This window comes from Podarcis tiliguerta (assembly GCF_965153285.1).
Source record: "Podarcis tiliguerta genome assembly, chromosome: 7".
NCBI classification, from domain to species: domain Eukaryota; kingdom Metazoa; phylum Chordata; class Lepidosauria; order Squamata; family Lacertidae; genus Podarcis; species Podarcis tiliguerta.
This window is the reverse complement of record NC_139540.1, coordinates 18,465,118-18,488,043: the sequence shown is the minus strand read 5'-3', so window position 1 is coordinate 18,488,043 and position 22,926 is coordinate 18,465,118. Positions and strand designations below refer to the sequence as shown.

Below are 22,926 nucleotides of genomic sequence, written 5' to 3'. Positions count from 1 at the left end.
TCATGAGTTATTTAATTAATGAAAGGCTTGGAAGAAGTGGAATGTTTTTCATCTGGCACCTAAAGTTATGTAATGAAGGCCTCTTTGGGGACAGCATTCCACAAATTAATTCAAAGTATCTGGGCTTATTTAAAACAAAATGATCACTTAAGCTCTTTGACTTTCAAGCACTGTTGTGCTGAGCACTTCTTTTTACTAATATTGGGTTGTATTATATTACAATCATCAATTAGATTTACCTTTACATTCCGGCTGCTTTCCTGTCCAACTTCCATTTGCCATACACGTTCTTTCCACCGATCCATGAAGGGTGTATCCGAGCTCACAAGAGAATTGCACAACACTTTTAATTCTAAAGTTGCTTTGTTCTCTAGAACCGTGACCTGGGATTCCAGGGTCCCCACAAGACCCCGCATTGTCACCTAGAATTTGCGGTACAAAGATTATTTCAGAGGGAATACACACAAAAAATTGATGTATTACACTGCTGCTGCTGTTTTCAGAGCTGATATAGTAACTGAAACGGATGGGGAACAGTACATAAGTATCCAAGTGGCATAACAATAGAAGGCAATTTATAATCAATGCAAATATCAAAATACAGTTCACTTACATCTTACATGGGAACTACGTTTCAGGAATGGTGTGTAAATCCATAATCATGTAGAGTCAAAACTATTACCAGAACTGTCCCCACATGAGCAATATTACCTTCCAAAGCCAGTGTGCTGAATGGGCTTACCCCAACCCTAAGCAAGGCAGACAACTTAAAAGCTTTCTCTTTTTTGCACCGGGAAAGAGCTTTTAAGCTCTCCGCTTTCTGTGCATTTAATTTGTGCTATTTCAATGGGGGGCTGCCTAGTGCGTAAAGTTGAAATCATGCACATTAAATGTACATCGGTTGAGAGTCATCTCTATACTGAAACAGTATGCAGAACCCGTACCCATTTAATGTGTTGTGATTTTATTCAGGGATTCTTGACAGCACATAATTGAGTTTGATAGAAATTTCAAGTGATTCATGGCCAATAATTTACAGGACAGTCACTGTTCATCAATTTGTAATACATTAACATGCATCACTCAAGTAAAGTATGCTATGCAATAGTCTTAAAAGAAAGAGTAAAGTGAAAGTTATCGAGATGCTTCAGTCAGGTGATCCACTAAAAATATAATACAGAAAAGTGGAGAAATGGCTTTCTAAGCTCCAGTGAGATTCTGAGCATGAAGATATTGCAAACACTCATACAAACCAAGAAGAAGAAGAAATTGTCAGCAAATAGTCACACATTTGCCAACATTTCCAATGGTGCAGCAAAGGGTGCACTTCAGAGCTGAAGTCCAGGCTCCACAGCCAAGGTAATCCCCAAATGACCATCAAGAGAGGCAGGTTGCTGGTCATCAAAGGAACAAATGGTTCATTGCTGATCTTTTCACCATGTCAAAGGGATCAACAGTCTCATGTCTGCACTAGGTCAGGGTGAGCTCTACATTGTATACCACCTCTTTACAACTACTACTATTATTGATCTTCCCAAACAACTGAGCAACTGCTCAGACTGTGAATAGGAGAAGGTGGGATTTTCTACCTATATGATAATGCTGTCCACACTGAAGCTATGGCAGCAGGAAAACTGGCTCAGTTACAGACCCAAAGGAAGCCTCCGCATAGTGGTCAGAAGGGTTATTGCCGGCCGTAGAATCTCTGAAGTGATAATCAATCATTTTACATTGCAAAACGTCTTCCTGCTAGTAATTTTTAATGAACAGATCTATGTCTTTTTACAGCTATGCTGTAGATCAAAGCGCATAAAGGGAATATTTTGAAAGGACAACATAGGACTCTTGCTTTTCAGGGATACATATCCTATTATTTTGTTCATAAAACAGAAACTTGAATTTAATGTGTGAAACACTCCCATCAAAATTTAATCATGAGTTTTAAATTCAGAAATTTTGATCATGCAGAACATCAATTAAATTTAATATTCCTTTATTTTGGAAAATTAGTGGATCAAAATTAGAGGATCAAGGCAGCATTTTGGAAGTATTTTTTTAAAAAATAAAAAAAAAATATGTTAACAGAAATTACTGTATCTTGCTTTTGTGATGTGATTAGTAGTGAAATGGCATGTCCAAATGAGCACATATAAGTCTGTGAAAATATGCTCAGTTCTAGAGGCTACTTTACAAGGTTAGATTCTCAGGAAGACAGGATGAAAGCATTACTGCCTTTAGAGCTTCCTTTCCATTTCAGTCTCTGGTGGGATGGTTGCTTGAGTGCCTTTGATGTTTTCTGCACCAAGTCTTTCCTTTCCTGGATCAGATTCCTCCTCCTGACAGTGGGGGGGGGGGGCTGGGTTCTTTGCCATTGCAGGGGCCCTCCTGACTACACTACATATGTGCCATGCTCCACACATTGAGACACACTGCCCCCCTCTGCAGACCATCACCGTTCTCTACAGCAGTCTTTGCCAACCCAGTGCCCCCCAGATAATTTAGACTATCACTCCCAGCCATTTCAGCCAGCATGGCCAATGTCATTGTCGACATTGCTCTATTAAGTATTAGTGGCAACCATCCCCTTATGTAAGTGGTTTAAACTTGTCACCATATTAGTCAAAAGCAAATGAAGACATTGATGCAAAAACACTTGATATGGAATTCAACAACCTTCTCAGTAATAGAATATAATTATTCATCACCAACTGGTCAACTGCCTTATTTCACTGACCATTTATTCTTCATGTTAAAGATAATTAGAAACTTTCCATTTCACCTCTCAGTACTCATTATACTCATATGGTGGAACTTAGCTTTGGCTGCAGCTATATCTTGTGACTGACATTTGGCTTTGATTTTCAATTTCCTGAAAGGCAAACAAGTTCCAGCCAAAACTAATACAAGCATAGAATTGGTTGCAAAAGCACATTCACATACTTCAAAAGTGGTACCTGAGCAATGAGGCATAGATCCACTCCAATGTCCATTCAATTGACATGTCCGAGATGACTGGCCTATTAGTGACCGTCTTCCTGTACAAGAGTACCGAACAGTAGATCCAAATGTGTATTTCTCTCCAGATAGGATCGCATTTGGAGGAATACCAGGATGCCCACAGTCAATCACTATGATGCATAAATATTGGAGATAAAAATTACGTTATAATCACCAACCTATGCAGTTCAATTTGCCTTCACCACCATTACTATGTCTTGCAAGTTTGGGGCCATCATACAGCAAGATCCACGTGGATGAGCAGCTCAGGATCTCTGGCTCAGCTACCTGATTCCTGGCCTACCCAGGCTCAGCAGGCATCAAGTCCCTAATGTGTTCATCTGAGGATACAACAATGTAATAATTTGCACATCCCAGTTCAGCCAGGCTCAGTCAGCTTTGCCAAACCTGCCGTTAGTCCCCCAAAATGGGCGTTATGGAGGTATGGCAGTGGCAGGACCAGAGAGGAGTACTCAGAAATACTTCTCCTTGAAAAAAGAGAAGAAAGTTTGCAGAACATTTGTCAGTCACTATGGAACTTATATGCAGACTTCATCATGCAAAAGGCTGGACTGCATGAATCCCAAGATGGAATTAAGATTGCCGGAAGAAATATCAACAGATTCAGATATGCAGATGACACAACCTTGATGGCAGAAAGTGAGGAGGAATTAAAGAACCTTTTAATGAGGGTCAATGAGGACAGCGCAAAATATGGTCTGAAGCTCAACATCAAAGAAAAACTAAGATCATGGCCACTGGTCCCATCACCTCCTGGCAAATAGAAGGGGAAGAAATGGAGGCAGGGAGAGATGTTACTTTCTTGGGTTCCATGATCACAGCAAATGGTGACAACAGTCACGAAATTAAAAGACGCATTTCTTGGGAGAAAAGCAATGAGAAACCTAGACAGCGTCTTAAAAAGCAGAGACATCACCTTGCCAACAAAGGTCTGTATAGTTAAAGCTATGGTTTTCCCAGTAGTGATGTATGGAAGTGAGAGCTGGACCATAAAGAAGGCTGATCGCCGAAGAATTGATGCTTTTGAATTATGGTGCTGAAGGAGACTCTTGAGAGTCCCATGGACTGCAAGAAGATCAAACCTCTCCATTCTGAAGGAAATCAGCCCTGATTGCTCACTGGAAGGGCAGATCCTGAAGCTGAGGCTCCAATACTTTGGCCACCTCATGAGAAGAGAAGACTCCCTGGAAAAGCCCCCGATGTTGGGGAAGATTGAGGGCACTAGGAGAAGGGGACGACAGAGGACGAGATGGTTGGACAGTGTTCCTGAAGCTACCAACATGAGTTTGACCAAACTGTGGGAGGCAGTGGAAGACAGGAGTACCTGGCATGCTCTGGTCCATGGGGTCACGAAGAGTTGGACATGACTAAACGACTAAACAACAACAAACAATGGAATAATTATGATCAGCCACCAAAAAAGGGCCTCTGTTCAGCAACTATCTTTTCAGAAATGTACCAAAGTCACTTCAGTGGGGTTATTCTAGAAAACTTGGGTTTGCCAGCAAGTATAGATTCAACAGGGAGACACATCCAGTCCTGGATAATATTTGAATCATCCTTGCTGGTGTCATTTGCATATTACATTTTTAGTTGTACATTTGAATAAAACAAAAATGGTCAATAAGGTCAGAATTGGCTCTAGGATTTTTCAACATGTTTCCTTCAAAACAAAGTTCACTTTTCTAATTTAGAAAAGGAAACCCAAAGGAAATCAGAATTTTCCATCCTAGATTCCACCAATGTGTGGCTTTGTTTGCAATTTCACATGCAATCTGCTATCAACCTCTGGATGCAACCATGCAGAAAATTTAAAACAGATTTAAAGGAACATAATATAAAGGTAAGAAAGCAGTTTCCTGCATGTCATGCTGATTGATTATTCCTTTTCTTGGCTCTTAAATGCACCTGAATCCAATTCTGCTGGAGACGGAATATTATATATTTTGCAAAAGTGAGCAGGAATGGAAGTAACCTAGCTGTGCGTGGAAGAAATACATTGTAAAACTGGGCAGCGCTGCTTTTTCTTTAGCATTCGAGGGCCTTTGGCAAAGTGCTTATATATACATATTGTAAGTAATGAGTGAGCCCTACAAAACTAATGACAATGCTTAACTGTTTAGGCCAACAGGCACCTATTCAACGAGAACAAAAGAAATAAGAGTACAGATCCCTTACTCCATTGTGTAGAACATTATCCACACTGATAATGGATGCCTTGGAAAAGAAATTGCTTCCTCCATCCGCCCACCCACCCATAGTACTGAAAAGGAGCAAAAAAAGGTTGTCAAGATAAGCTAGGAGACACAATTTTAAAGCAATATTTAATTGAATTTGGCTTTGTGTGTCAGGCTACAAGCTTTTCACAGATTATCAGTAATATACAAGAGAAATTTTGCTGCCAGAAAGAAAAAAAAAGGGGGGGGGGGACTACTGAAAGAGAGGGGTCATTATACTTAGACCACTAACACACTTAAGGAAAATGTTAAACTTTGCCCTGGGGCAAATACATTCTTCTGAATACATTATATATGAATATGTTATATTATAAGAATTTGAATGCTACAGATTGTAATTAAGTATATAGTAAAAGCAAAAGTCACTGAGCTGTTTTAATGTCCCCACTAACTTCTAGATCTCTGTTCTCACTAAATCTGAAAAAAAATGTTCAGGGGCTCCCTAGCATTTATAGCATTTAAAGAAAAAAGTGAAAGAAGGTCTAGTGACTAATAAATTAAAATTATAATATTTGAAATAAATTGATGATGACGATACCCTTTTATTTCCATGTGGTTTGTGTTTGTTTGTTTGTTTTTGCTAATTACTTGAGGAGGACTCAATAGATAGCAGTTATAAAAGCAGCAGGAATCATTGGGCTATTCGTCCCAAACAATGAGATATCCCCCAAAATTAAAATGGCTTTTAATATAAAAATTTTTGAGTTACAAAAAAACCTATTAACAAAAGAGGGCTTTCACATCTCATTCCGGCTTGATATATCATAGACTGCTTCATTACATTCATGATCAAATGGCACCGGATATGCTTAAGACGGGCCTGACTTCACCCCAAAGTTCTGAACAACTGCTCTGAATTTAAATGGCTAAATTTAGACGGTAAACAGCATTGGAGACAATACTATACCCTGTGGTACAGCACAGTATAATGGCTATGAAGTCAAAACAGTTCCCCAGTGCTCCTCTCTGCATATGACTCTGTAAGTAGGAGTGGGACCAATACTCATCTCACAGAGCTGGATCAGGAGAATACCATGACCAATGACATCAAAAGCCACTGAGAATAATAATGTATAATCATGTTATTAGTTCCTTGAGGGGAGGGATGGTTTGACCACAGTGGTTCAGACAATGGTAACTTCAAGCTTAGATTACCACAATACAGCCTATATGGGGCTTGTACTTGATGTTGTTGTTGTTTAGTCGTTTAGTCGTGTCCGATTCTTCGCGACCCCATGGACCAGAGCACGCCAGGCATTCCTGTCTACCACTGCCTCCCGCAGTTTGGTCAAACTCATGCTGGTAGCTTCAAGAACACTGTACAACCATCTGGTCCTCTGTCGTCCCCTTCTCCTTGTGCCCTCATTCTTTCCCAACATCAGAGTCTTTCCCAGGGAGTCTTCTCTTCTCATGAGGTGGCTAAAGTATCGGAGCCTCAGCTTCACGATCTGTCCTTCCAGTGAGGACTCAGGGCTGATTTCCTTCAGAATGGAGAGGTTTGATCTTCTTGCAGTCCATAGGACTCTCAAGAGTCCATGGGACTCTCAATAATTCAAAAGCATCAATTCTTCGGCGATCAGCCTTCTTTATGGTCCAGCTCTCACTTCCATACATCACTTCTGGGAAAACCATAGCTTTAACTATACGGACCTTTGTTGGCAAGGTGATGTCTCTGCTTTTAAAGATGCTGCAATTACTGTGGAATGTTGCATCATAATTGCTAGTAGGAAATCCTTTTACAAGTGCCACATAATATTCATTTTGCTTTTGCAAGGAATTGATCCTACCCATCATTATGTAGGGTCCTTCACTGTGTTATTTTTGGCTAAAAACTCTTCTCCTCCCTCCAGTAAAGCCCACCCAATAATGCAATTATGTATGTATAATTGTTTTAAAACTCATTTCTATTTTTATATTGATAAATTTTATGTCAATATGTTTTAATGCTTAATTCTATTCATATTTTAATGACTATTTTTATATTGTTTTATATAAACCACTTGGAAGTTTCTGTAGACTAAGTGGTAAATCTTGTCAAATAAAATAGAGTAAATAAAATAGATTTGAGCAGCAAATATTGTATTGGACTGTGTAAACAGAGAATGGAAAATATAATCATTTAAGGAATGGATAAGAAAACTATGCAGTAATGTGAAATAAACAAGCAACAAATTTCAAGAACACAGACAATAATTAGACACCTTTTATTCAAAACCGATGACCTTTCATGTTCACTGTAAAAGGAAATTGGCTGTGGATATGCTCAGAAATAATGTGTATATACAATGAATTTGCAAAGAAAACAATAATAAGCAAACAAACTTCAGAAAGGTAACTAAGGCTGCAGTCTACTAATAATAATCTACTATGAATAATGATATTTATTCTAAGATACTTACTAATGCATTCTGGCAAAGGTTTATCCCAGTGACCATTTGGCTGGCAGACTAAAACTGAAGATCCAAATAAAAAATATCCAGGGTTACAATCATAAAAGACAACTGTGCCATAGGTGAAATTCCCATGTTCAATTTTACTTTCTCGTATGGAATTTGCAGGGATTCCTGGATCAGAACAGTTGACCACTAAACAGAAAACGGTAAACATTTCATTTATTTACTTCATAAAATGGATATACTGCTTGATTATAAACAAACAAACAAGATCCCCCCCCAAAAAAACACCTTATTATGTGTGAATTTTACATTTTTAAAATGTGCAAGTTTCCCACAGGTCTTCAGGTGAAAAATACTATGCAGAGAATAAAATGAATAACAGTGTAAGCAGCAATTTGCACAAAGCTATTCTTTAAATCAGTTAAAAAATAGGCATAGGCATAGGCAGAATGCTGCCCTCACTTTATAGTAGCTATTTTTGGTATAGTTTGCCAACTCTCAATCCATGGTTAAAAAAATAATAACCACATACAAAGAATCGCTGCCAAGCATAAACCAGACAGAGGGCCTTCTCAGTAGTGGCGCCCGCCCTGTGGAATGCCCTCCCATCAGATGTCAAGAAAATAAGCAGCTATCTTATCTTTAAAAGAAATCTGAAGGGAAGTTTTTAATATTTAACACTGTATTGTTTTTAGCACTCGATTGGGAGCCACCGAGAGTGGCTGGGGAAACTCAGCCAGATGGGTGGGGTATAAATAATAAATATATTATTATTATTATTATTATTATTATTATTATTATTATTATTATTAACATGAAAGATACTCTCTTCATTTCTAGATCACTAGAAGGTTCATGTCCCACAGCTACTTGGGAGCCTGGTTCTATATCAGAACCCATTCTCACTTCTAGGACAGAGGTTTTCAACTTTTTTGAGTCCATGGCTCCCTTGACGAACTACATGCTTTCTGCGGCACCCAGTTATGTCACCCCTTGCCTGTAGAGCTAGCAGCCTCTCACCCTTTTTCGAACACCCTCCTTTGTGGAGTGTGCCCTCAGCATCCTCTCCTCTCCCCTCTCCTTGGGAGTCCTCTGGGCAGCCACTGCTGCCACCCCTAGTCTCTGAGCTGCCACCCCCCCCACCCCAAAGAGAGGTGCCTCCTCACACTGCCCCACAGAGGCCTGGGACTTGTCTGTACATTCCCAACAGCAAGGGCTGGCAGATGGGCTGGCTGGGGTCCCTCACCCGCTTGCTTGCTTACTCCATTTCTGCCTCAGCTCCTGTCAACCAGCCCCCCCTGACCACCTCCAGAGGCACCATTTGCCTGCGGAGCTTCTTGGGAGGCAGAGACGCAAGAGGGCATCAGAGGAGAGAGGGGAGGAAGGAGGGACATAGGCCAGTGTTGCCCATGGCACCCCTGACCGTCATTCAAGGCACCCCTGGGTGCCATGACACACTGGTTGAAAACCACTGCTCTAGAAGGTATGCTTCCATCCACACACTCCCAACAACATAATTGTAACATTCATGTTGCCGCACAACCTCAACTCCTAATAAATAACCAATCAGCACAGACCCAAATATCCACCTCATATCCAAGGTGGTCCTGAAGATCATCACAAACTCAAGTTGTGGCAGGATTTTCTTCTCCACCTCAGGAAATTATGTTAAAATGTGTACGTTTTGTGGGATGTTGTTTGGCTCTAAAACACAGCACTTAATCAGTGAGCTACTTCCAGCGAACTATCTATCAGTTCTTCCGCTTGTGGGGTGGGAATATGATATTATTTATAAACTGAAAAGGGGGAGAAATGAGGAAATGAAAATCAAGGAAAATAACTATGTGTGTCGGAAACAACTAGAATGCTATAATGGAGAAATGGAGCAAAATGGTGGGTTACACCACAGCCTTGAGCATGATTTTCTTTGGGGGGGGTAGTTCTATGAGTAATTTTTCTCATTATGAATGCTGCTATGTTTTTTCCTGTCCCTCTGACAGGAACTTACTAGAGGGGATACATTAGTTTAACTTGATATGAAACAACTTGCAAGCTTGCAGTTAGTTGAAAAGTTTACTAGTTTCTACCAGGCAACAGCAAGTCTTGATTAATTTTAACATTAATCGATGCAAATGTCATAGTCTTCAAAGTGAGAACACGGCTTTTGTTTTTTCCCTTGGGGGAAAAACAACTCAAAAGGATATGGATTTGATGCTCATTATCAACTAGGTTGTCCAAACCTACTTTAAAAATATGACATAAAATTTCAAGTCTATCTAAGCATTCCAAAAGCATGTGCAGTCAAATCAGCACACACCTTGTGCCTCTGACCACTTAGGGCAAAAATGTTTATAATATTATATGCTATTGTCCACTGCACCAAAATAAGTAATCATTGCTAGGTAAACCAAAACCCTATGAGTTAGATGAGGTCAAACAAATAAAGCATCTGTAAGATAAACTTTCTGAAGGGCTTGGCATTTCAGCTATAGCTCCCAGCAGAAAAGGTGAAACAAAATCACCCTTCTTTTTGAGATAAAGTAAAATGAATGAAAATACCATTTAAATGGCTTTACATTCTGTGCCGCCTTAAAACTCAGCTACAGGGCCTGTCTGATGGACAAAAATGGGATCTTTGGGGAATTATGTTATATTTGAAGCTGAGAAAAGTATTTTAAACCCTAAAAGGCTTTCTGTCCATCTCAAATCACAGCCCCCCCCCCCAATGGTGCATAATACAGATACAGTCTTGGACATTATCCTTGTGTTCAAAACAAGCAAAGATCCCTTCTCATTTTTACATTTTTTTCAGTCTTACCTTTGCATATGGGTGGTGGATGACTCCATTGTCTGTTTGCCTGACATTGGGCTTTTGTTGGTCCTTGCATAACATAACCAGTGTTACAGGAGAATGTCACAACATCATTAAAGTTGAAACCGTTCCCACTCGTTCTTCCATAAATTGGACTACCAGGATGACCACAGCTAACAGCTAACATCAGAAGCGAGTGAAAGAGAAAGCATATTGTTATCACTTTTCACTGTAACATATAATGAAGACTTTAAAACAATTACAGAATAGTAGAGTTGGACAGAACCTCAATGGGCGTCTAGTCCAAACCCCATCCAATTTGAAACCTTACTGGACCCTGCTTAGCTTTGCAAATGTGCTAGCAGTTTTACTGCTGCATCACCAAGCAGATACAATTATTTTGAATATTTTTCTTGCCTCCTTACTTTTGAAATCTTTGGGAAAGTGCAAATGACCACCTTCTGTAAGAGAAGGTATACCAAAAGAAACCAATCACATACCAGTTGAGGCAGGAGGTTCCAAAGTGTTCTGGTCTACAAAAAGCTTTTGCTGGCTTTCAGTGCAATCGTGTAAGTGCCTACTCACTCAGCATTGTTGATATCCATGGGATTTTTACCCCAGGAAAGAAGGTATAGGACTGTACCTTAAGTATCTGTTATCAGTTCACAATGTAGTGCTTAATGGATCTGGCTATACATCTGAACACAATGTTATTATGAAAAGAAAAGAAAAACTATAATGAAATTGCACCTGGTACTTAAATATAGTTAAAAATAATAATCAGAAACTGCTACAGGGATCAGAATTTTTATTTCTGTTTTCATTGACATACTGCGATATACTGCAGAGCTTCCAGATATTTATTATAAGGCAATGAGTGGTGGTTACTATCTCTCCTGTGATATACCCCATTATTTTAACCTTTATTCCAACCCTTTCTTGAAAAACCTGCATGGCAGAAAACTCTACTTTGTTCAGTCAAGCAGTCCTTCAGTTGTTGAAGGAAGCCATCTCTGGTGCTGCTGCATATGACCTAGGGCTATTTATTGTGAGTTCTGTCCTGGATGTAAACACAGCAATATATTTGTGTCTCATTCTAGAATATCGATGAAATAATTTCTGCCTGACGGTGAAGGCTTGACATCCTAACCTGGACAGAACATGGCATTTACTGTTTTTCACACACTTCAGTATCATTCCATGCTGAGGATTTGGAAAATAAGAATAAAAATGTTCCACAGAATTTGTTCCCATTCACTCTTTCCTTCAGTTATTCTCCCTCCACATCTTCTGCTGTCTTCCCATTGCCAGCTATAGATTGCAAGCTGTTTTGGGCCAGAATCCTCTCTGCTTTTGCTTATGAAACCCTGTAAATCACCATGTACATTGATGGCACTGTAATAATAACTATAACCATCACCACCTGCAGAAGTGTAGATTATGTTCCTTAACTTTTGACCAATATAAAATAAATAGTTCAGCCTATTCTAAGTCTCGGGGGGGGGGGGATAACAGGATTAGTTATTTATTGAAGGAAATGTTTTCAAAAGAATGCAGTTTTCTAAAATAACGGAGATGGGGAAATGGCTGTTTTCAACCCCCTACAATTTAGTCTACAGATGAACGAGTTCAGCCGTGGATGGAAATTGCAGGGAATATATTTCAGATAAAAATCAGGAGGAACATTTTCATTGTTAAGAGCTGTGGAACAGACTGCCTCTGGAGGTGGTGGGCTTTCCTTTGCCTGTTTAAACTGGTCAACCATTTTCCAAAGATTATGTACTTGCATCCTGCATTGAGCACAGGGTTGGGCTAGACCAGGGATGGCTAACTGCCATGCCAGGGCCTGATCAGCACCCCAACAAAAATTCTCTCTTTCTCCCCCCCCCCCCTCTCTCACACACACAAACTGCACAAGATTGTCTATTTTGGCAGCAGCAGCAAAAAAGAAAAAAGAGAAATACATCACTGGAGTAGATGGAGAAGTTTGATAGGGATGCAAACTGCTAGTTCCCTGATTATCAGACTGAAAACTGGACAATTGTTGTGATCCTCAGATCATCTGCATGGATCAGCTGGATGTGTGTGAATGTCCCTTTGTATGTGTGTGTGTTAGAAAGTGTGTATCCTGGGAGGGTGTGTGGCCTGCAAGATTGTGGGATGGCCTCACCTACTTTTAGCCATAGCCACTACTGGTGTGAGATCTCTGGAGGGTTGACCAAGAGCAATGATAGACCTTAGCCCCAAAATGATGAGATATCTCTGGACCAGATGCTATGTGCCACTTCCCTTCCAATGATATAAATCATTTATTCTTTATTAGAAACAACTTCGTGTTTCAATAGCCTCGCAGGCAGTATGAAAGCTGCTCATTTTAGCCCCCATCAGATTGGGGGGAGGGATGTTAATTATGCAAGTACACTATAACCTCTGCCATGCTTACTTACGCACACAGGATGGAAGCTGACCAGACCAGTTGTGATCCTGCTGGCATATTCGCACAGAAGAGCCGATGAGTCGAAAGCCAGGACTGCACTGATATACGACAGTGTCTCTGTAGCCATAATTCTCTCCAATTACTTGACCATTGACTATAAGGTCTGGAATACCACAGTGTCCAGCTACAAAAAGATACAATTATGGTGGTTTACAAACAGGAACAACGCTTTTATTTCTCGTCCGCCGTTACTGTTTGTATTTTAGTTCTAATATTTATATCTCACCATTGAATTTCCTTCATGCAATACCGGATACAACATATAACACTTTTGCACATAAAACTTACCACAACCCTGTTGGTAGGTTAGCCCAAGAAGTAGTGAATGGCCCAGCGTCTTTAACGACTGAAGGGAGATTTGAAGCATGGTCTTGAATAAAAATAGCCACAGCCAACATAGTGCAGTGGCTAGAGTGCTTGATTTAAATAAATAGCTTCGAATCCCTGCTCAGCCACGAATAAGCCTGGGTAACCTTAGGCTTATAAAAAGTAGACACATCACCTTGCCAACAAAAGTCCGTATAGTAAAAGCTATGGTTTTCCCAGTAGTGATGTATGGAAGTGAGAGCTGGACCATAAAGAAGGCTGATCGCCGAAGAATTGACGCTTTTGAATTATGGTGCTGGAGGAAACTCTTGAGAGTCCCATGGACTGCAAGAAGATCAAATGCATCCATTCTTAAGGAAATCAGCCCTGAGTGCTCACTGGAAGGACAGATCGTGAAGCTGAGGCTCCAATACTTTGGCCACCTCATGAGAAGAGAAGACTCACTGGAAAAGACCCTGATGTTGGGAAAGATGGAGGGCACAAGGAGAAGGGGACGACAGAGGACAAGATGGTTAGACAGTGCTCTCGAAGCTACAAACATGAATCTGACCAAACTGCGGGTGGCAGTGGAAGACAGGAGTGCCTGGCGTGCTCTGGTCCATGGGGTCACGAAGAGTCGGACACGACTGAACGACTAAACAACAACAACCACCTTAGGCCAGTCGCTGTGTCTCAGTCTGAAATGCTTCATAATGTCATTGTTAGGGCTAAATGGTGTAATTCCCATGCATGTTGCCCAATAAGACACCAGGGAATCATGGAATATAAAACTGCTTAATCAAAACAAATATATCTAAGCAGTGTACATAAAACTGTAAAATAATTGGGGAATCCCCTCCCATATCCTTCTGCTGGCAGGCTAAGAACTTCTTATTTGGATGGGCATTTGAAAACTAAGATGCAGATAAAACTGACCAGGGCACTGCTGTCAAAGTGAACTGTATTTTCGTTCTGGTTTTAAGTGTGTATTTTAACTATTGTTTTCAATTAGTCAGTTTTATTGCTCTGCATTTCATAATGATGATTTTAAATGTTGTAAGCCACCTTAAATCCCAATTTGAGAGAAAGGTGGGCTGTAAATACATTAAATTAATAATAACTAAATTGTAAATGTTATCCAACTAAATAGGTCTAGTAGTGCAAGGATTTCCACTTGTCCAATGGAACGTCCCCTTCCTCTCCTCTCCCAGTGTACCCTCCCCAAATCTGTTCCAAAGGGTTGGGAAAGCCAGAACAGATTTAAGAGGGCATGGGTAGAGAAGATGGAGGAGGAAATCCTGATAGCAGGTCTGTTTAGTTGGATACCATCTTATTTGTCCAAATATAATGGATATTATTATTTTGTTTACAAAGTTCTGAATAGAAGTTCAAGACCACCTGGGGGAGGATTAAATTCCCACTCCGCCCCCTCAGAGCACAGTGCAGATGTTAATTGATAAATCAACCACACAATGCGAAATCATGGCTGGTTTTATTTAAATGCATACCTTGTATAATAATCACCTGTCATTTTGTGAAGCGAATACATTCTGTACATTCTTATATGAAAAAAGTGGGTTCCATAGAAATTTATTTCTGTGCAAATTTGGGAACATATCTACTTATGTGTTACCTGCTGTACAAAACCAAAGCTCGTTAATGCTATTTCAGAGAGTTCCCAATTATACAGACTCAATCCGCCCTGAAACATCAACACACACACAGACACACACACTTATAGACTGTATATATTTGAAAAATGTCATTCTCCTCATAATTAAACAGATGTGCAGTGGTAGCCAACTAAATTTTATCCAGAGTAGACCCACTTAAATTAATGAGTATGATTAAGTTAGGTCCATTCATTTCAATAGGCCCACTGAATAAAACTTAGTTGCATATCACACATAAAAATGAATGGTGATGGAGCTAAATATGAAGACAATAATATATGAATATATGAACTGTGGAAGTGTGAAGGGATGCATTGCTGAAAGGGAAGGGATATTGTGAGAGCTCTCATTTATAGTCATTTCCATCACCAAGGAAACCACTCTTTTTTCGTCTGCACATCTTGGAGAATAGCTGTCTCGTTATGCCATGAAAAAGGAGGTGCACAAGGGCTTCAAACAATGGCAATAGTGCTATTATTACAAATAATTGGTGGCTGTTTACTGCATGGCCATTCCAGCATGGCTTGTTTAATTCCCCTTCAGTTTCAATGAGTTGGAGTAGATTCCCCCCTCCCTTTCCCTTTTTTTGCTTTTAAAATGTCTGTGATGAAAAGAATTTCAAGAGTACCTATTTGACACTGTCAAGAATGCGAGAACACCTGCCACTGTAAAAACCTTGCTGCACACTATACATTTTACGGCTCCTTTTGTTGTTAATGGTCTTATGGTGCTTCCATTTTAAACCATTTCAGTGCTCTGGGCCAGATGAAGGAGAGGGAGCAAAAGCATTCTCTTTTCCAAAGTTCGAAACCAATCTATCTGGCCATTTCGGAAGAAGAAGAAAAGTTATTCAACTACGGTTCAATTTAAAATATAATCACTCTCGATCATTTCTTTGTAGGACAGTAACTTTTTCCATGCTCCTTTACTTTACAATGACCCCCCCCCCCAGCTCTTAAATTATGTTTCTCACTAAGTCCCCCTTCCCAATATTCCAGAGAAAAGAACAAATTGCTTCATTCAGTATCAAAACCAAACATATGAATTAACTTTTTCTTTATCTTTTGGCTGTTTTGTTACAAACATGCCACTTCTGATAACACACAACATTCTGGAATAGGACCAATATGCCACTATATTCCTTCTTTTTAATCCATGATTAAGATTCCTTTATATTAACTGATTTTGGGGGTAATAAACATGTCAGGTTGCTTAACAGCACTCAAGGGACAGTCCTAAACAAAGATCCCTCAAGATGAGTGAGTTAGGATATCATGGAAATCCAGCACAGCTTGCTGGATCCCAGCTCAAGTCCCCAATCAAGTTCTCCCAAAGATGTCAGTCTAACTTGCTCATTCCAGGCTCAGCTGGATGAGCCAAGGGCAGCATAATTCCCCCAAAAGGGGAATAACTGACATGGGGGTTGGATGCTAACTGTGTTGGTGAAAGCTTTCATCTTTGGCTGTAGAATGTGCTGCATGGTAAATTTTCTATCTCAATAAATAAATTCATGAGAACCACCTAGGCTAGTCTGTTGCAGCAACCCAAATCAGAGGACATGCTCTGGGCCACCAAAGCCAATAACAACAACAACAACAACAACAACAACAACAACAACAACGTATTATTTATACCCTGCCCATCTGGCTGGGTTTCCCCAGGCACTCTGGGTGGCTTCCAACAGAATATTAAAATACAAGAATCTATTAAACATTAAAAGCTTCCCTAAACAAGGCTGCCTTCAGATGTCTTCTAATAATCTGGTGGTTGTTTTTCTCTTTGACATCTGGTGGGAGGGCATTCCACAGGGCGGGTGCCACTACCGAGAAGGCCCTCTGCCTGGTTCCCTGTAACTTGGCTTCTTGCAGGGAGGGAATCACCAGAAGGCCCTTGGCACTGGACCTCAGTGTCCGGGCAGAATGATGGGGATGGAGACGCTCACTATGCTACACTAAATATGTTATCATTTAAGGTAAATGACTATATGCTGTTTTGCATAATTTTATTGTTATACAAACATGTCTTCAATCTATTGTCATGGGTCCATGCTGAAATGGATCTGCAATAAACAATTCTCCTGACGGATATGTTATGGAGAAACAGAGCTAAGCATCATCATCATACTGAAGGTACCTTGCTCCCAATGACTTTGCGTAGATATTAAATAGCACTGGAAACAAAATAGTGCCCTGTGGCACCCTACTGCACAACCATGGCTTGAGAAGCACTCTCTCAATGCTACTTGATGTGCTCGGTCCTGTAGGTAGGACAAGGACTATTGTAGCACAGTGCCCCCCAATTCCCACTGCACAAAGCCGGTCCAGGAAAATGCTATGGCCAATGGTATTGAAAGCTGCAGAGAGACTGAGAAGGAGTGGAAAGGTCATACTCCCCTTGTCTCACTATCTGTAAAGGTCATTCACCAGGGTGACTCAAGCTGACTCAGTCCTATGGCCAGGCCTGGATTCAGATTGGAATGCGTCTAAATAATCCATGTCATTCAATAATGTTTGCAGTTGCCCCACCTCAACTCTCTCCACCATCTTCCCCAATTGATTCCAGTCCAAAGGGTCCATGGATGGTTCTTTAGGAGTCATCACTCTATCACTCTTTCAAGCAGCAGGGACCACTTCTTTATGCAATGAAGTGTTAACCACACTCTGGACCCAACCAATCAACTCCCCTCTGCTAGATTTTATAAGCCAGGAGGGCTGCATATTAGCCACAATTTCTTTAATTTACTTAACGCCTAGTAACTGTTAATATTTCCATGTTTTATTTCTAATCTCTAGGTTTTCCATGGGGGAAAGTACAAAAATGGTACATTAAACGATAAATTGGAAATGCCACCTCCCTTGGCAAGCTTCTGTATCTTTTAAATGTCAAATAATTTGATTTGAGAACTATGAGAAAGCAACAATCCAAGCTTTTTTACAAGTTTGTATTCCTTTATTTTTATCCTTTCAGACTAATGATTCCCCAGGAAGCGGAAACATTCAGTTCTGCACAGGCATCAAACAACTGTGACCTTATAGTGAGCAAGCCGGTAATTGTTTATGGTAAAAGTTCAGGAGAATTGGATTCTGCTCATGTAGTGGTTTCTTGCAGTTCTTAGTTTCTAATTGGTTTCCTTTACCATTTCTTTTAAGGTCTAAGGGGAAATAAATATAACTAGTTGTCAAGCAGTCAGAGCCTCGCTTATTTCCCTATGACAAAGAATTCCCTTGGCAAGACAAAGAGGAGTAGTTAAGCTGTCCTCCATGGAACATCTGTTAAAACAATAGCCCTTTAACAATGTTCAGAATGTGGGTGGACTGGACACAATCTCCATTCTCTACTGACCCACTCCTGCTATTTTTCACAAGTTGTTTTTTTCTGTGTACACAGGCCCCATATACTGTTTGTACTTGCGTAGACTCCAGGTACTTGTTAACACCTGGAGACTGGCAGTAGGGATGCTTGAAAAAACTCATGCCCCTCCCCAGTTCCAGTATGAGCTGACCTGATTCTTCCTGGGTTAATGTGCAAAGCAGACGGCAGTTAACTTTCAGCTTTTGCACTGCTCTGAATTTTGTGTTAGATTTTTGGGAGTTAGGAACTGCCAGATTGGTTTTTAAAACATATATTTCGAGACAAAATATGTTTAGAGATGTATGTGTTGTTGTTTTTTTTTGGGGGGGGGGTTGTATTTTATGATAAAATACATTCAAAATACATATTATTATTATTGTGTGTGTGTGTGTGTGTGTATGTATTTTGAAATATACTTGAGAGTGGATTTCATGCTCTTTATTCAGCTCATAGTGGTGAGGAGGAATGAAAGTCCCCTCAAAGTATCTGCTTTGTATACATTATTTACACAACGGGCTGCACGTGATTGGCTAATTCCGGAAATCTACTGTAGACCAATCAAGCTGTGGATTCACTTCCATCTGGAGCCGGATTGGGTGGCTCCTGCAGACCAATCATACTGCTGCATTGTTCTAGGACCAATCAGACTGCTGCATTTTGGATCCTATTGTTCTAGGACCAATCAGACTGCTGCATTTTGGATCCTATTCAACTCAATACATAACATATTTAAATACACATTTTGATGGAGGTTCCCACTTTAAACATTTCAGGTTACTGTTGTAATGGGATGAAACATATTTATCAACAAACACATGCAAAAGTGATATGGATGGAGATGTAGCAGTGTTCCTGTGTCAACACTTCAGATCTACACACATGTAGAAAGCTAATCTCTGCCAAATACTTTTAGCTCAAGTGGCTCTGCCATTTTGTTTATGGAAGGCTAACCATGGAAGAAAAGTGGAACCACAGAACCATTACTAAATTACTAGTATAAATAAAAATGAAAACATACAGGTTGGGGCGGAAGGCTGAGCAAAGGAAGAATGAACATTACCCCTGCAGGTTGAAATCCTAAAAGTAAAGTTATATTACCATGTGCCATTTCATTGCATTGCCTTGCACTCTGCCATTGTGATGATAAATGATAATGGAACTATAATGGCAACTTCAGAATGCTATCACTGCCTTAAACTCAATTGGAAAGGATATTTCAGTAAGGAAAGTTTCTCTTGAATGCAACAGAAATAAATTTGTTGACAGGAAATGGATGCTCAAGTTAGCACATATTGTCACATGACCACACAGTAGGGCTGTAAATTTACAATTGGCACAAAGGGAAACCAATTCCTTACCTAAGCATCTTGTTTCAGTTCCACTCCATAGTCCAGAAGAGAGACATTCCCTTACAGCTGAGCCCACCAACATGAATCCTAAGTCACAAGTGAAGATAGCTGTTGAGCCATAGGTGATCTGAGTTCCAATCTTATTCCCATTTGGAGGTATAGGAAGCTCGCCACAGGAAATAACTTCAAAAGTTAAAAGAAGGAGAAATATGTTGCACACACAAAATGCACATGTAAACATTCAGTGCTCGTTTTTCAGTGAAGGTGATTAAAATGCTATATCTTAGGGTGAATGTAGAGTGATAGATGACTGCAAAATAACAAACCCAAAACATTATATTACAAAAAATGTTCATACTGTCAAAAAAAAATCTTAAATAATACTAATGTCATAGAATAAATCAATGACTTTTATAGCTGTTTTATAAATAGTTACCCCCAAAAAACCCCCTCACTTTAATCTCACTCCTTGCTTTCTGAAATGTATGAAGCTGCCCCTGAATGTGATTAGTATAAGTCAGCATCAATATGAGTTGTTTCAGATGCAGACCTATCTTCTGAGTAAGCCATGATGATGGACTTGTCTACAGAAATATTGAGAATTTAATAGGTTTGGGCCGGACAGTTTTGGCCGGTACTCACTTTGGCAGTACGGTCTCTCATTCCTCCAACTCCAGGTTCCATTGGGAAGACATTCAATGGATTCTGGTCCCAATCCATGATATCCTGGATCACAGCTGAAAACAACTTTTGTTTTGTACTCATAGTGAGAACCATTCACTATACGCCACCTTCCATGTTCCAAGGTGAAAGAATTGATGCTTGGGCATGTAACAACTAGAGAGAGGAGGGCGGAAAATTTGTCTTGAAGTCCAATGAGTAAATTTGTGAATATGAAGTTATATACATTTACAACATCATCATCATCATCATTATGCCCCATCCATCTGGTCAGGTTGCCCCAGCCAATTTAAACAGCTGCACAATAATCTACAGGATATATTTAATTTGGGGAGTCAATCTATATTCATTTTATGAATATGAATACCCTGTATTTCATGTTTTTTCTCCTTAGATCTGGAGGGTGAGTATTATTTTACTGCTCAAACAAATTATTTAACGGATTGTGTATTACAGTTTTAAAGCACTTCTAGATTACGGGCATTCTCCCCCAACCCCCTCAGTCATCTTCAACTTTCGCTGACACAATGAGAATTCCTGCTTTCATTCCCCCTCTAGCAAAGCTACCCCTCCTCCAGAAATGGATCATGTTATGGTTTACAAGTCATTTCCCTTGATATTATCATTTGGTTGTATGGGGGAGAGGGGAAATTCAGACTCTCAGCTTAGTAACAAAACTTTACAATCACAATACTATCTTACTTTTATAGTGCGTTTATCCTGAGTACGTGCTATGCCAGATTTAAAATAACAACAAAGCTCTGCAGATCAAGATATATTTGCAAATAACCAGTGATTCACTTACAGCTATTTTAAAAATTGAGGTCCGTGAGTCAATTCTTTTAACTTAACACAACATATCCTTCCTCCCTTGTGTTACTCCATGAATGCCTTTAGGGAGATGTCCAACACTTGGAGAATTTCACAGCTTTTGATGCTCTTTCATTAACCTACGCCTGCAACTATGATCTAAATAACCCCATAATGTTTACCAAACATTTCTGTTGCTCTGCTATTTTCATTAACCAAGTAGTTTCTTTGCTTATTCTAGTTTGCATTCTAATCCCAATGGCAGATACACTGGTTGTAGAATTATTGGGCAGCTTTGGGCTAGTAACTGTTCACTTGAAAATGAAAGCTGATGACAACAAAAATACCAAAAGAAATTCAGCTGGAAAAGTACATCTAGATTGCCCTTACCTACGCAACGAGGTGTTTTATTATGGTTGCTCCACGTGCCATCTGGCTGACATGCTGCTGTAGTAAGTTCCTTGGATGACAGCCTGTACCCATCATTGCAAAAATAAGTAACCCGTGTGCCTACCAAATAATCTGTAGTTAATATCCCACCATTCACTGGGGCTTTGGGAATGCCACAAGAGATAGCTGCAGGTTTGAAACAAACACACAGTTAGACACAATATCATCATACTGGCCTTGTCTTAATCTGTTTATCATATTTTTGAAGTTCAGAAGTTATGTATCTATATATAGAGAGAGAGAGAAAGGAAGGAAGGAAGGATGGATTAGGAAAACATATAAAATATTATCAAGGGATATTTAGTTTAAATCCCTTCTTAGGCTGGAAAACAGCAAGCAACAGCACTCTCACTTGCTCTTTGCAATCACTCATTCATTCCAAATGGTCTCCACTGTTTTTGTATTCAACTGTACAACGTATAGAACTGATGTATTCAGGTCTTGTTTGCTGGCTTCCTATTGGCAACTGGTTGGCCACTCTGAGAACAGGATGCTGGACTAGATGAGCCTTTGACCTGACCCAAAAGGCTTTTCTACTATTTTTATGTTCTTACTCGTTAACCTTTCACAGGTTACACATCAAGAATAAGTCCCAATGAATACAGTAGACTTAAGGGTAAAGGTAAAGGTACCCCTGCCCATACGGGCCAGTCTTGACAGACTCTAGGGTTGTGCGCCCATCTCACTCAAGAGGCCGGGGGCCAGCGCTGTCCGAAGACACTTCCGGGTCACGTGGCCAGCGTGACATCGCTGCTCTGGCGAGCCAGAGCTGCACACGGAAACACCGTTTACTTTCCCGCTAGTAAGCAGTCCCTATTTATCTACTTGCACCCAAGAGTGCTTTCGAACTGCTAGGTTGGCAGGCGCTGGGACCGAACAGCGGGAGCGCACCCCACCACGGGGATTCGAACCGCCGACCTTGCGATCGGCAAGCCCTAGGCGCTGAGGCTTTAACCCACAGCGCCACCCGCATCCCAACAGTAGACTTACTTCAAAGTAAATGGGATCAAACCAAATTAACTCATGCACATATCTTGACTGTTGCTGCAATGGCCCTGAACTGCCATTCCAGACTAACAGGTCTATCTTAACTGAACACTGGTGATGGGGCAGAGGCTTCTTGTGCACCTGAAAGCAGCAGGTGACGTTACGGGGATAGAGGGCAGGGCACATGACACACATCTCTATCATCCAAAATAGATGACTGGCTAGGACACCTCCCAAGGAACAGTCTAAACAGCTGCCACTGCTGTCCCCGTCCCTGAGGATCTGCTACCTAAAGCAGCCGTCTCACACTGAAAAACAGTAGGAGCAGCCCAGATCATAGTGATAGTCATTACCTTCAC

The 22,926-nt window shown here is 40.3% G+C and overlaps 1 protein-coding gene across 4 annotated transcripts in view; it reads right to left on the bottom strand.

Annotated features, from left to right (window-relative positions):
* The window catches only part of CSMD3 (CUB and Sushi multiple domains 3), a 568,382-nt gene that overhangs the window by 50,526 nt on the left and 494,930 nt on the right, over positions 1-22,926 (bottom strand). For 3 of the 4 annotated variants that reach the window (XM_083450329.1, XM_083450330.1, XM_083450331.1), the window contains 8 exons: positions 21,521-21,706; positions 20,282-20,476; positions 19,649-19,822; positions 12,911-13,084; positions 10,470-10,643; positions 7,655-7,840; positions 2,955-3,128; positions 240-422 (listed from right to left, as the gene is read on the bottom strand). In XM_083450329.1, the coding sequence (XP_083306455.1) occupies positions 240-422; positions 2,955-3,128; positions 7,655-7,840; positions 10,470-10,643; positions 12,911-13,084; positions 19,649-19,822; positions 20,282-20,476; positions 21,521-21,706 (1,446 nt within the window). Of the gene's footprint in view, positions 1-239; positions 423-2,940; positions 3,129-7,654; positions 7,841-10,469; positions 10,644-12,910; positions 13,085-19,648; positions 19,823-20,281; positions 20,477-21,520; positions 21,707-22,926 lie in introns of all 4 variants that reach the window. The other variant, XR_014513736.1, reaches the window with a different exon arrangement.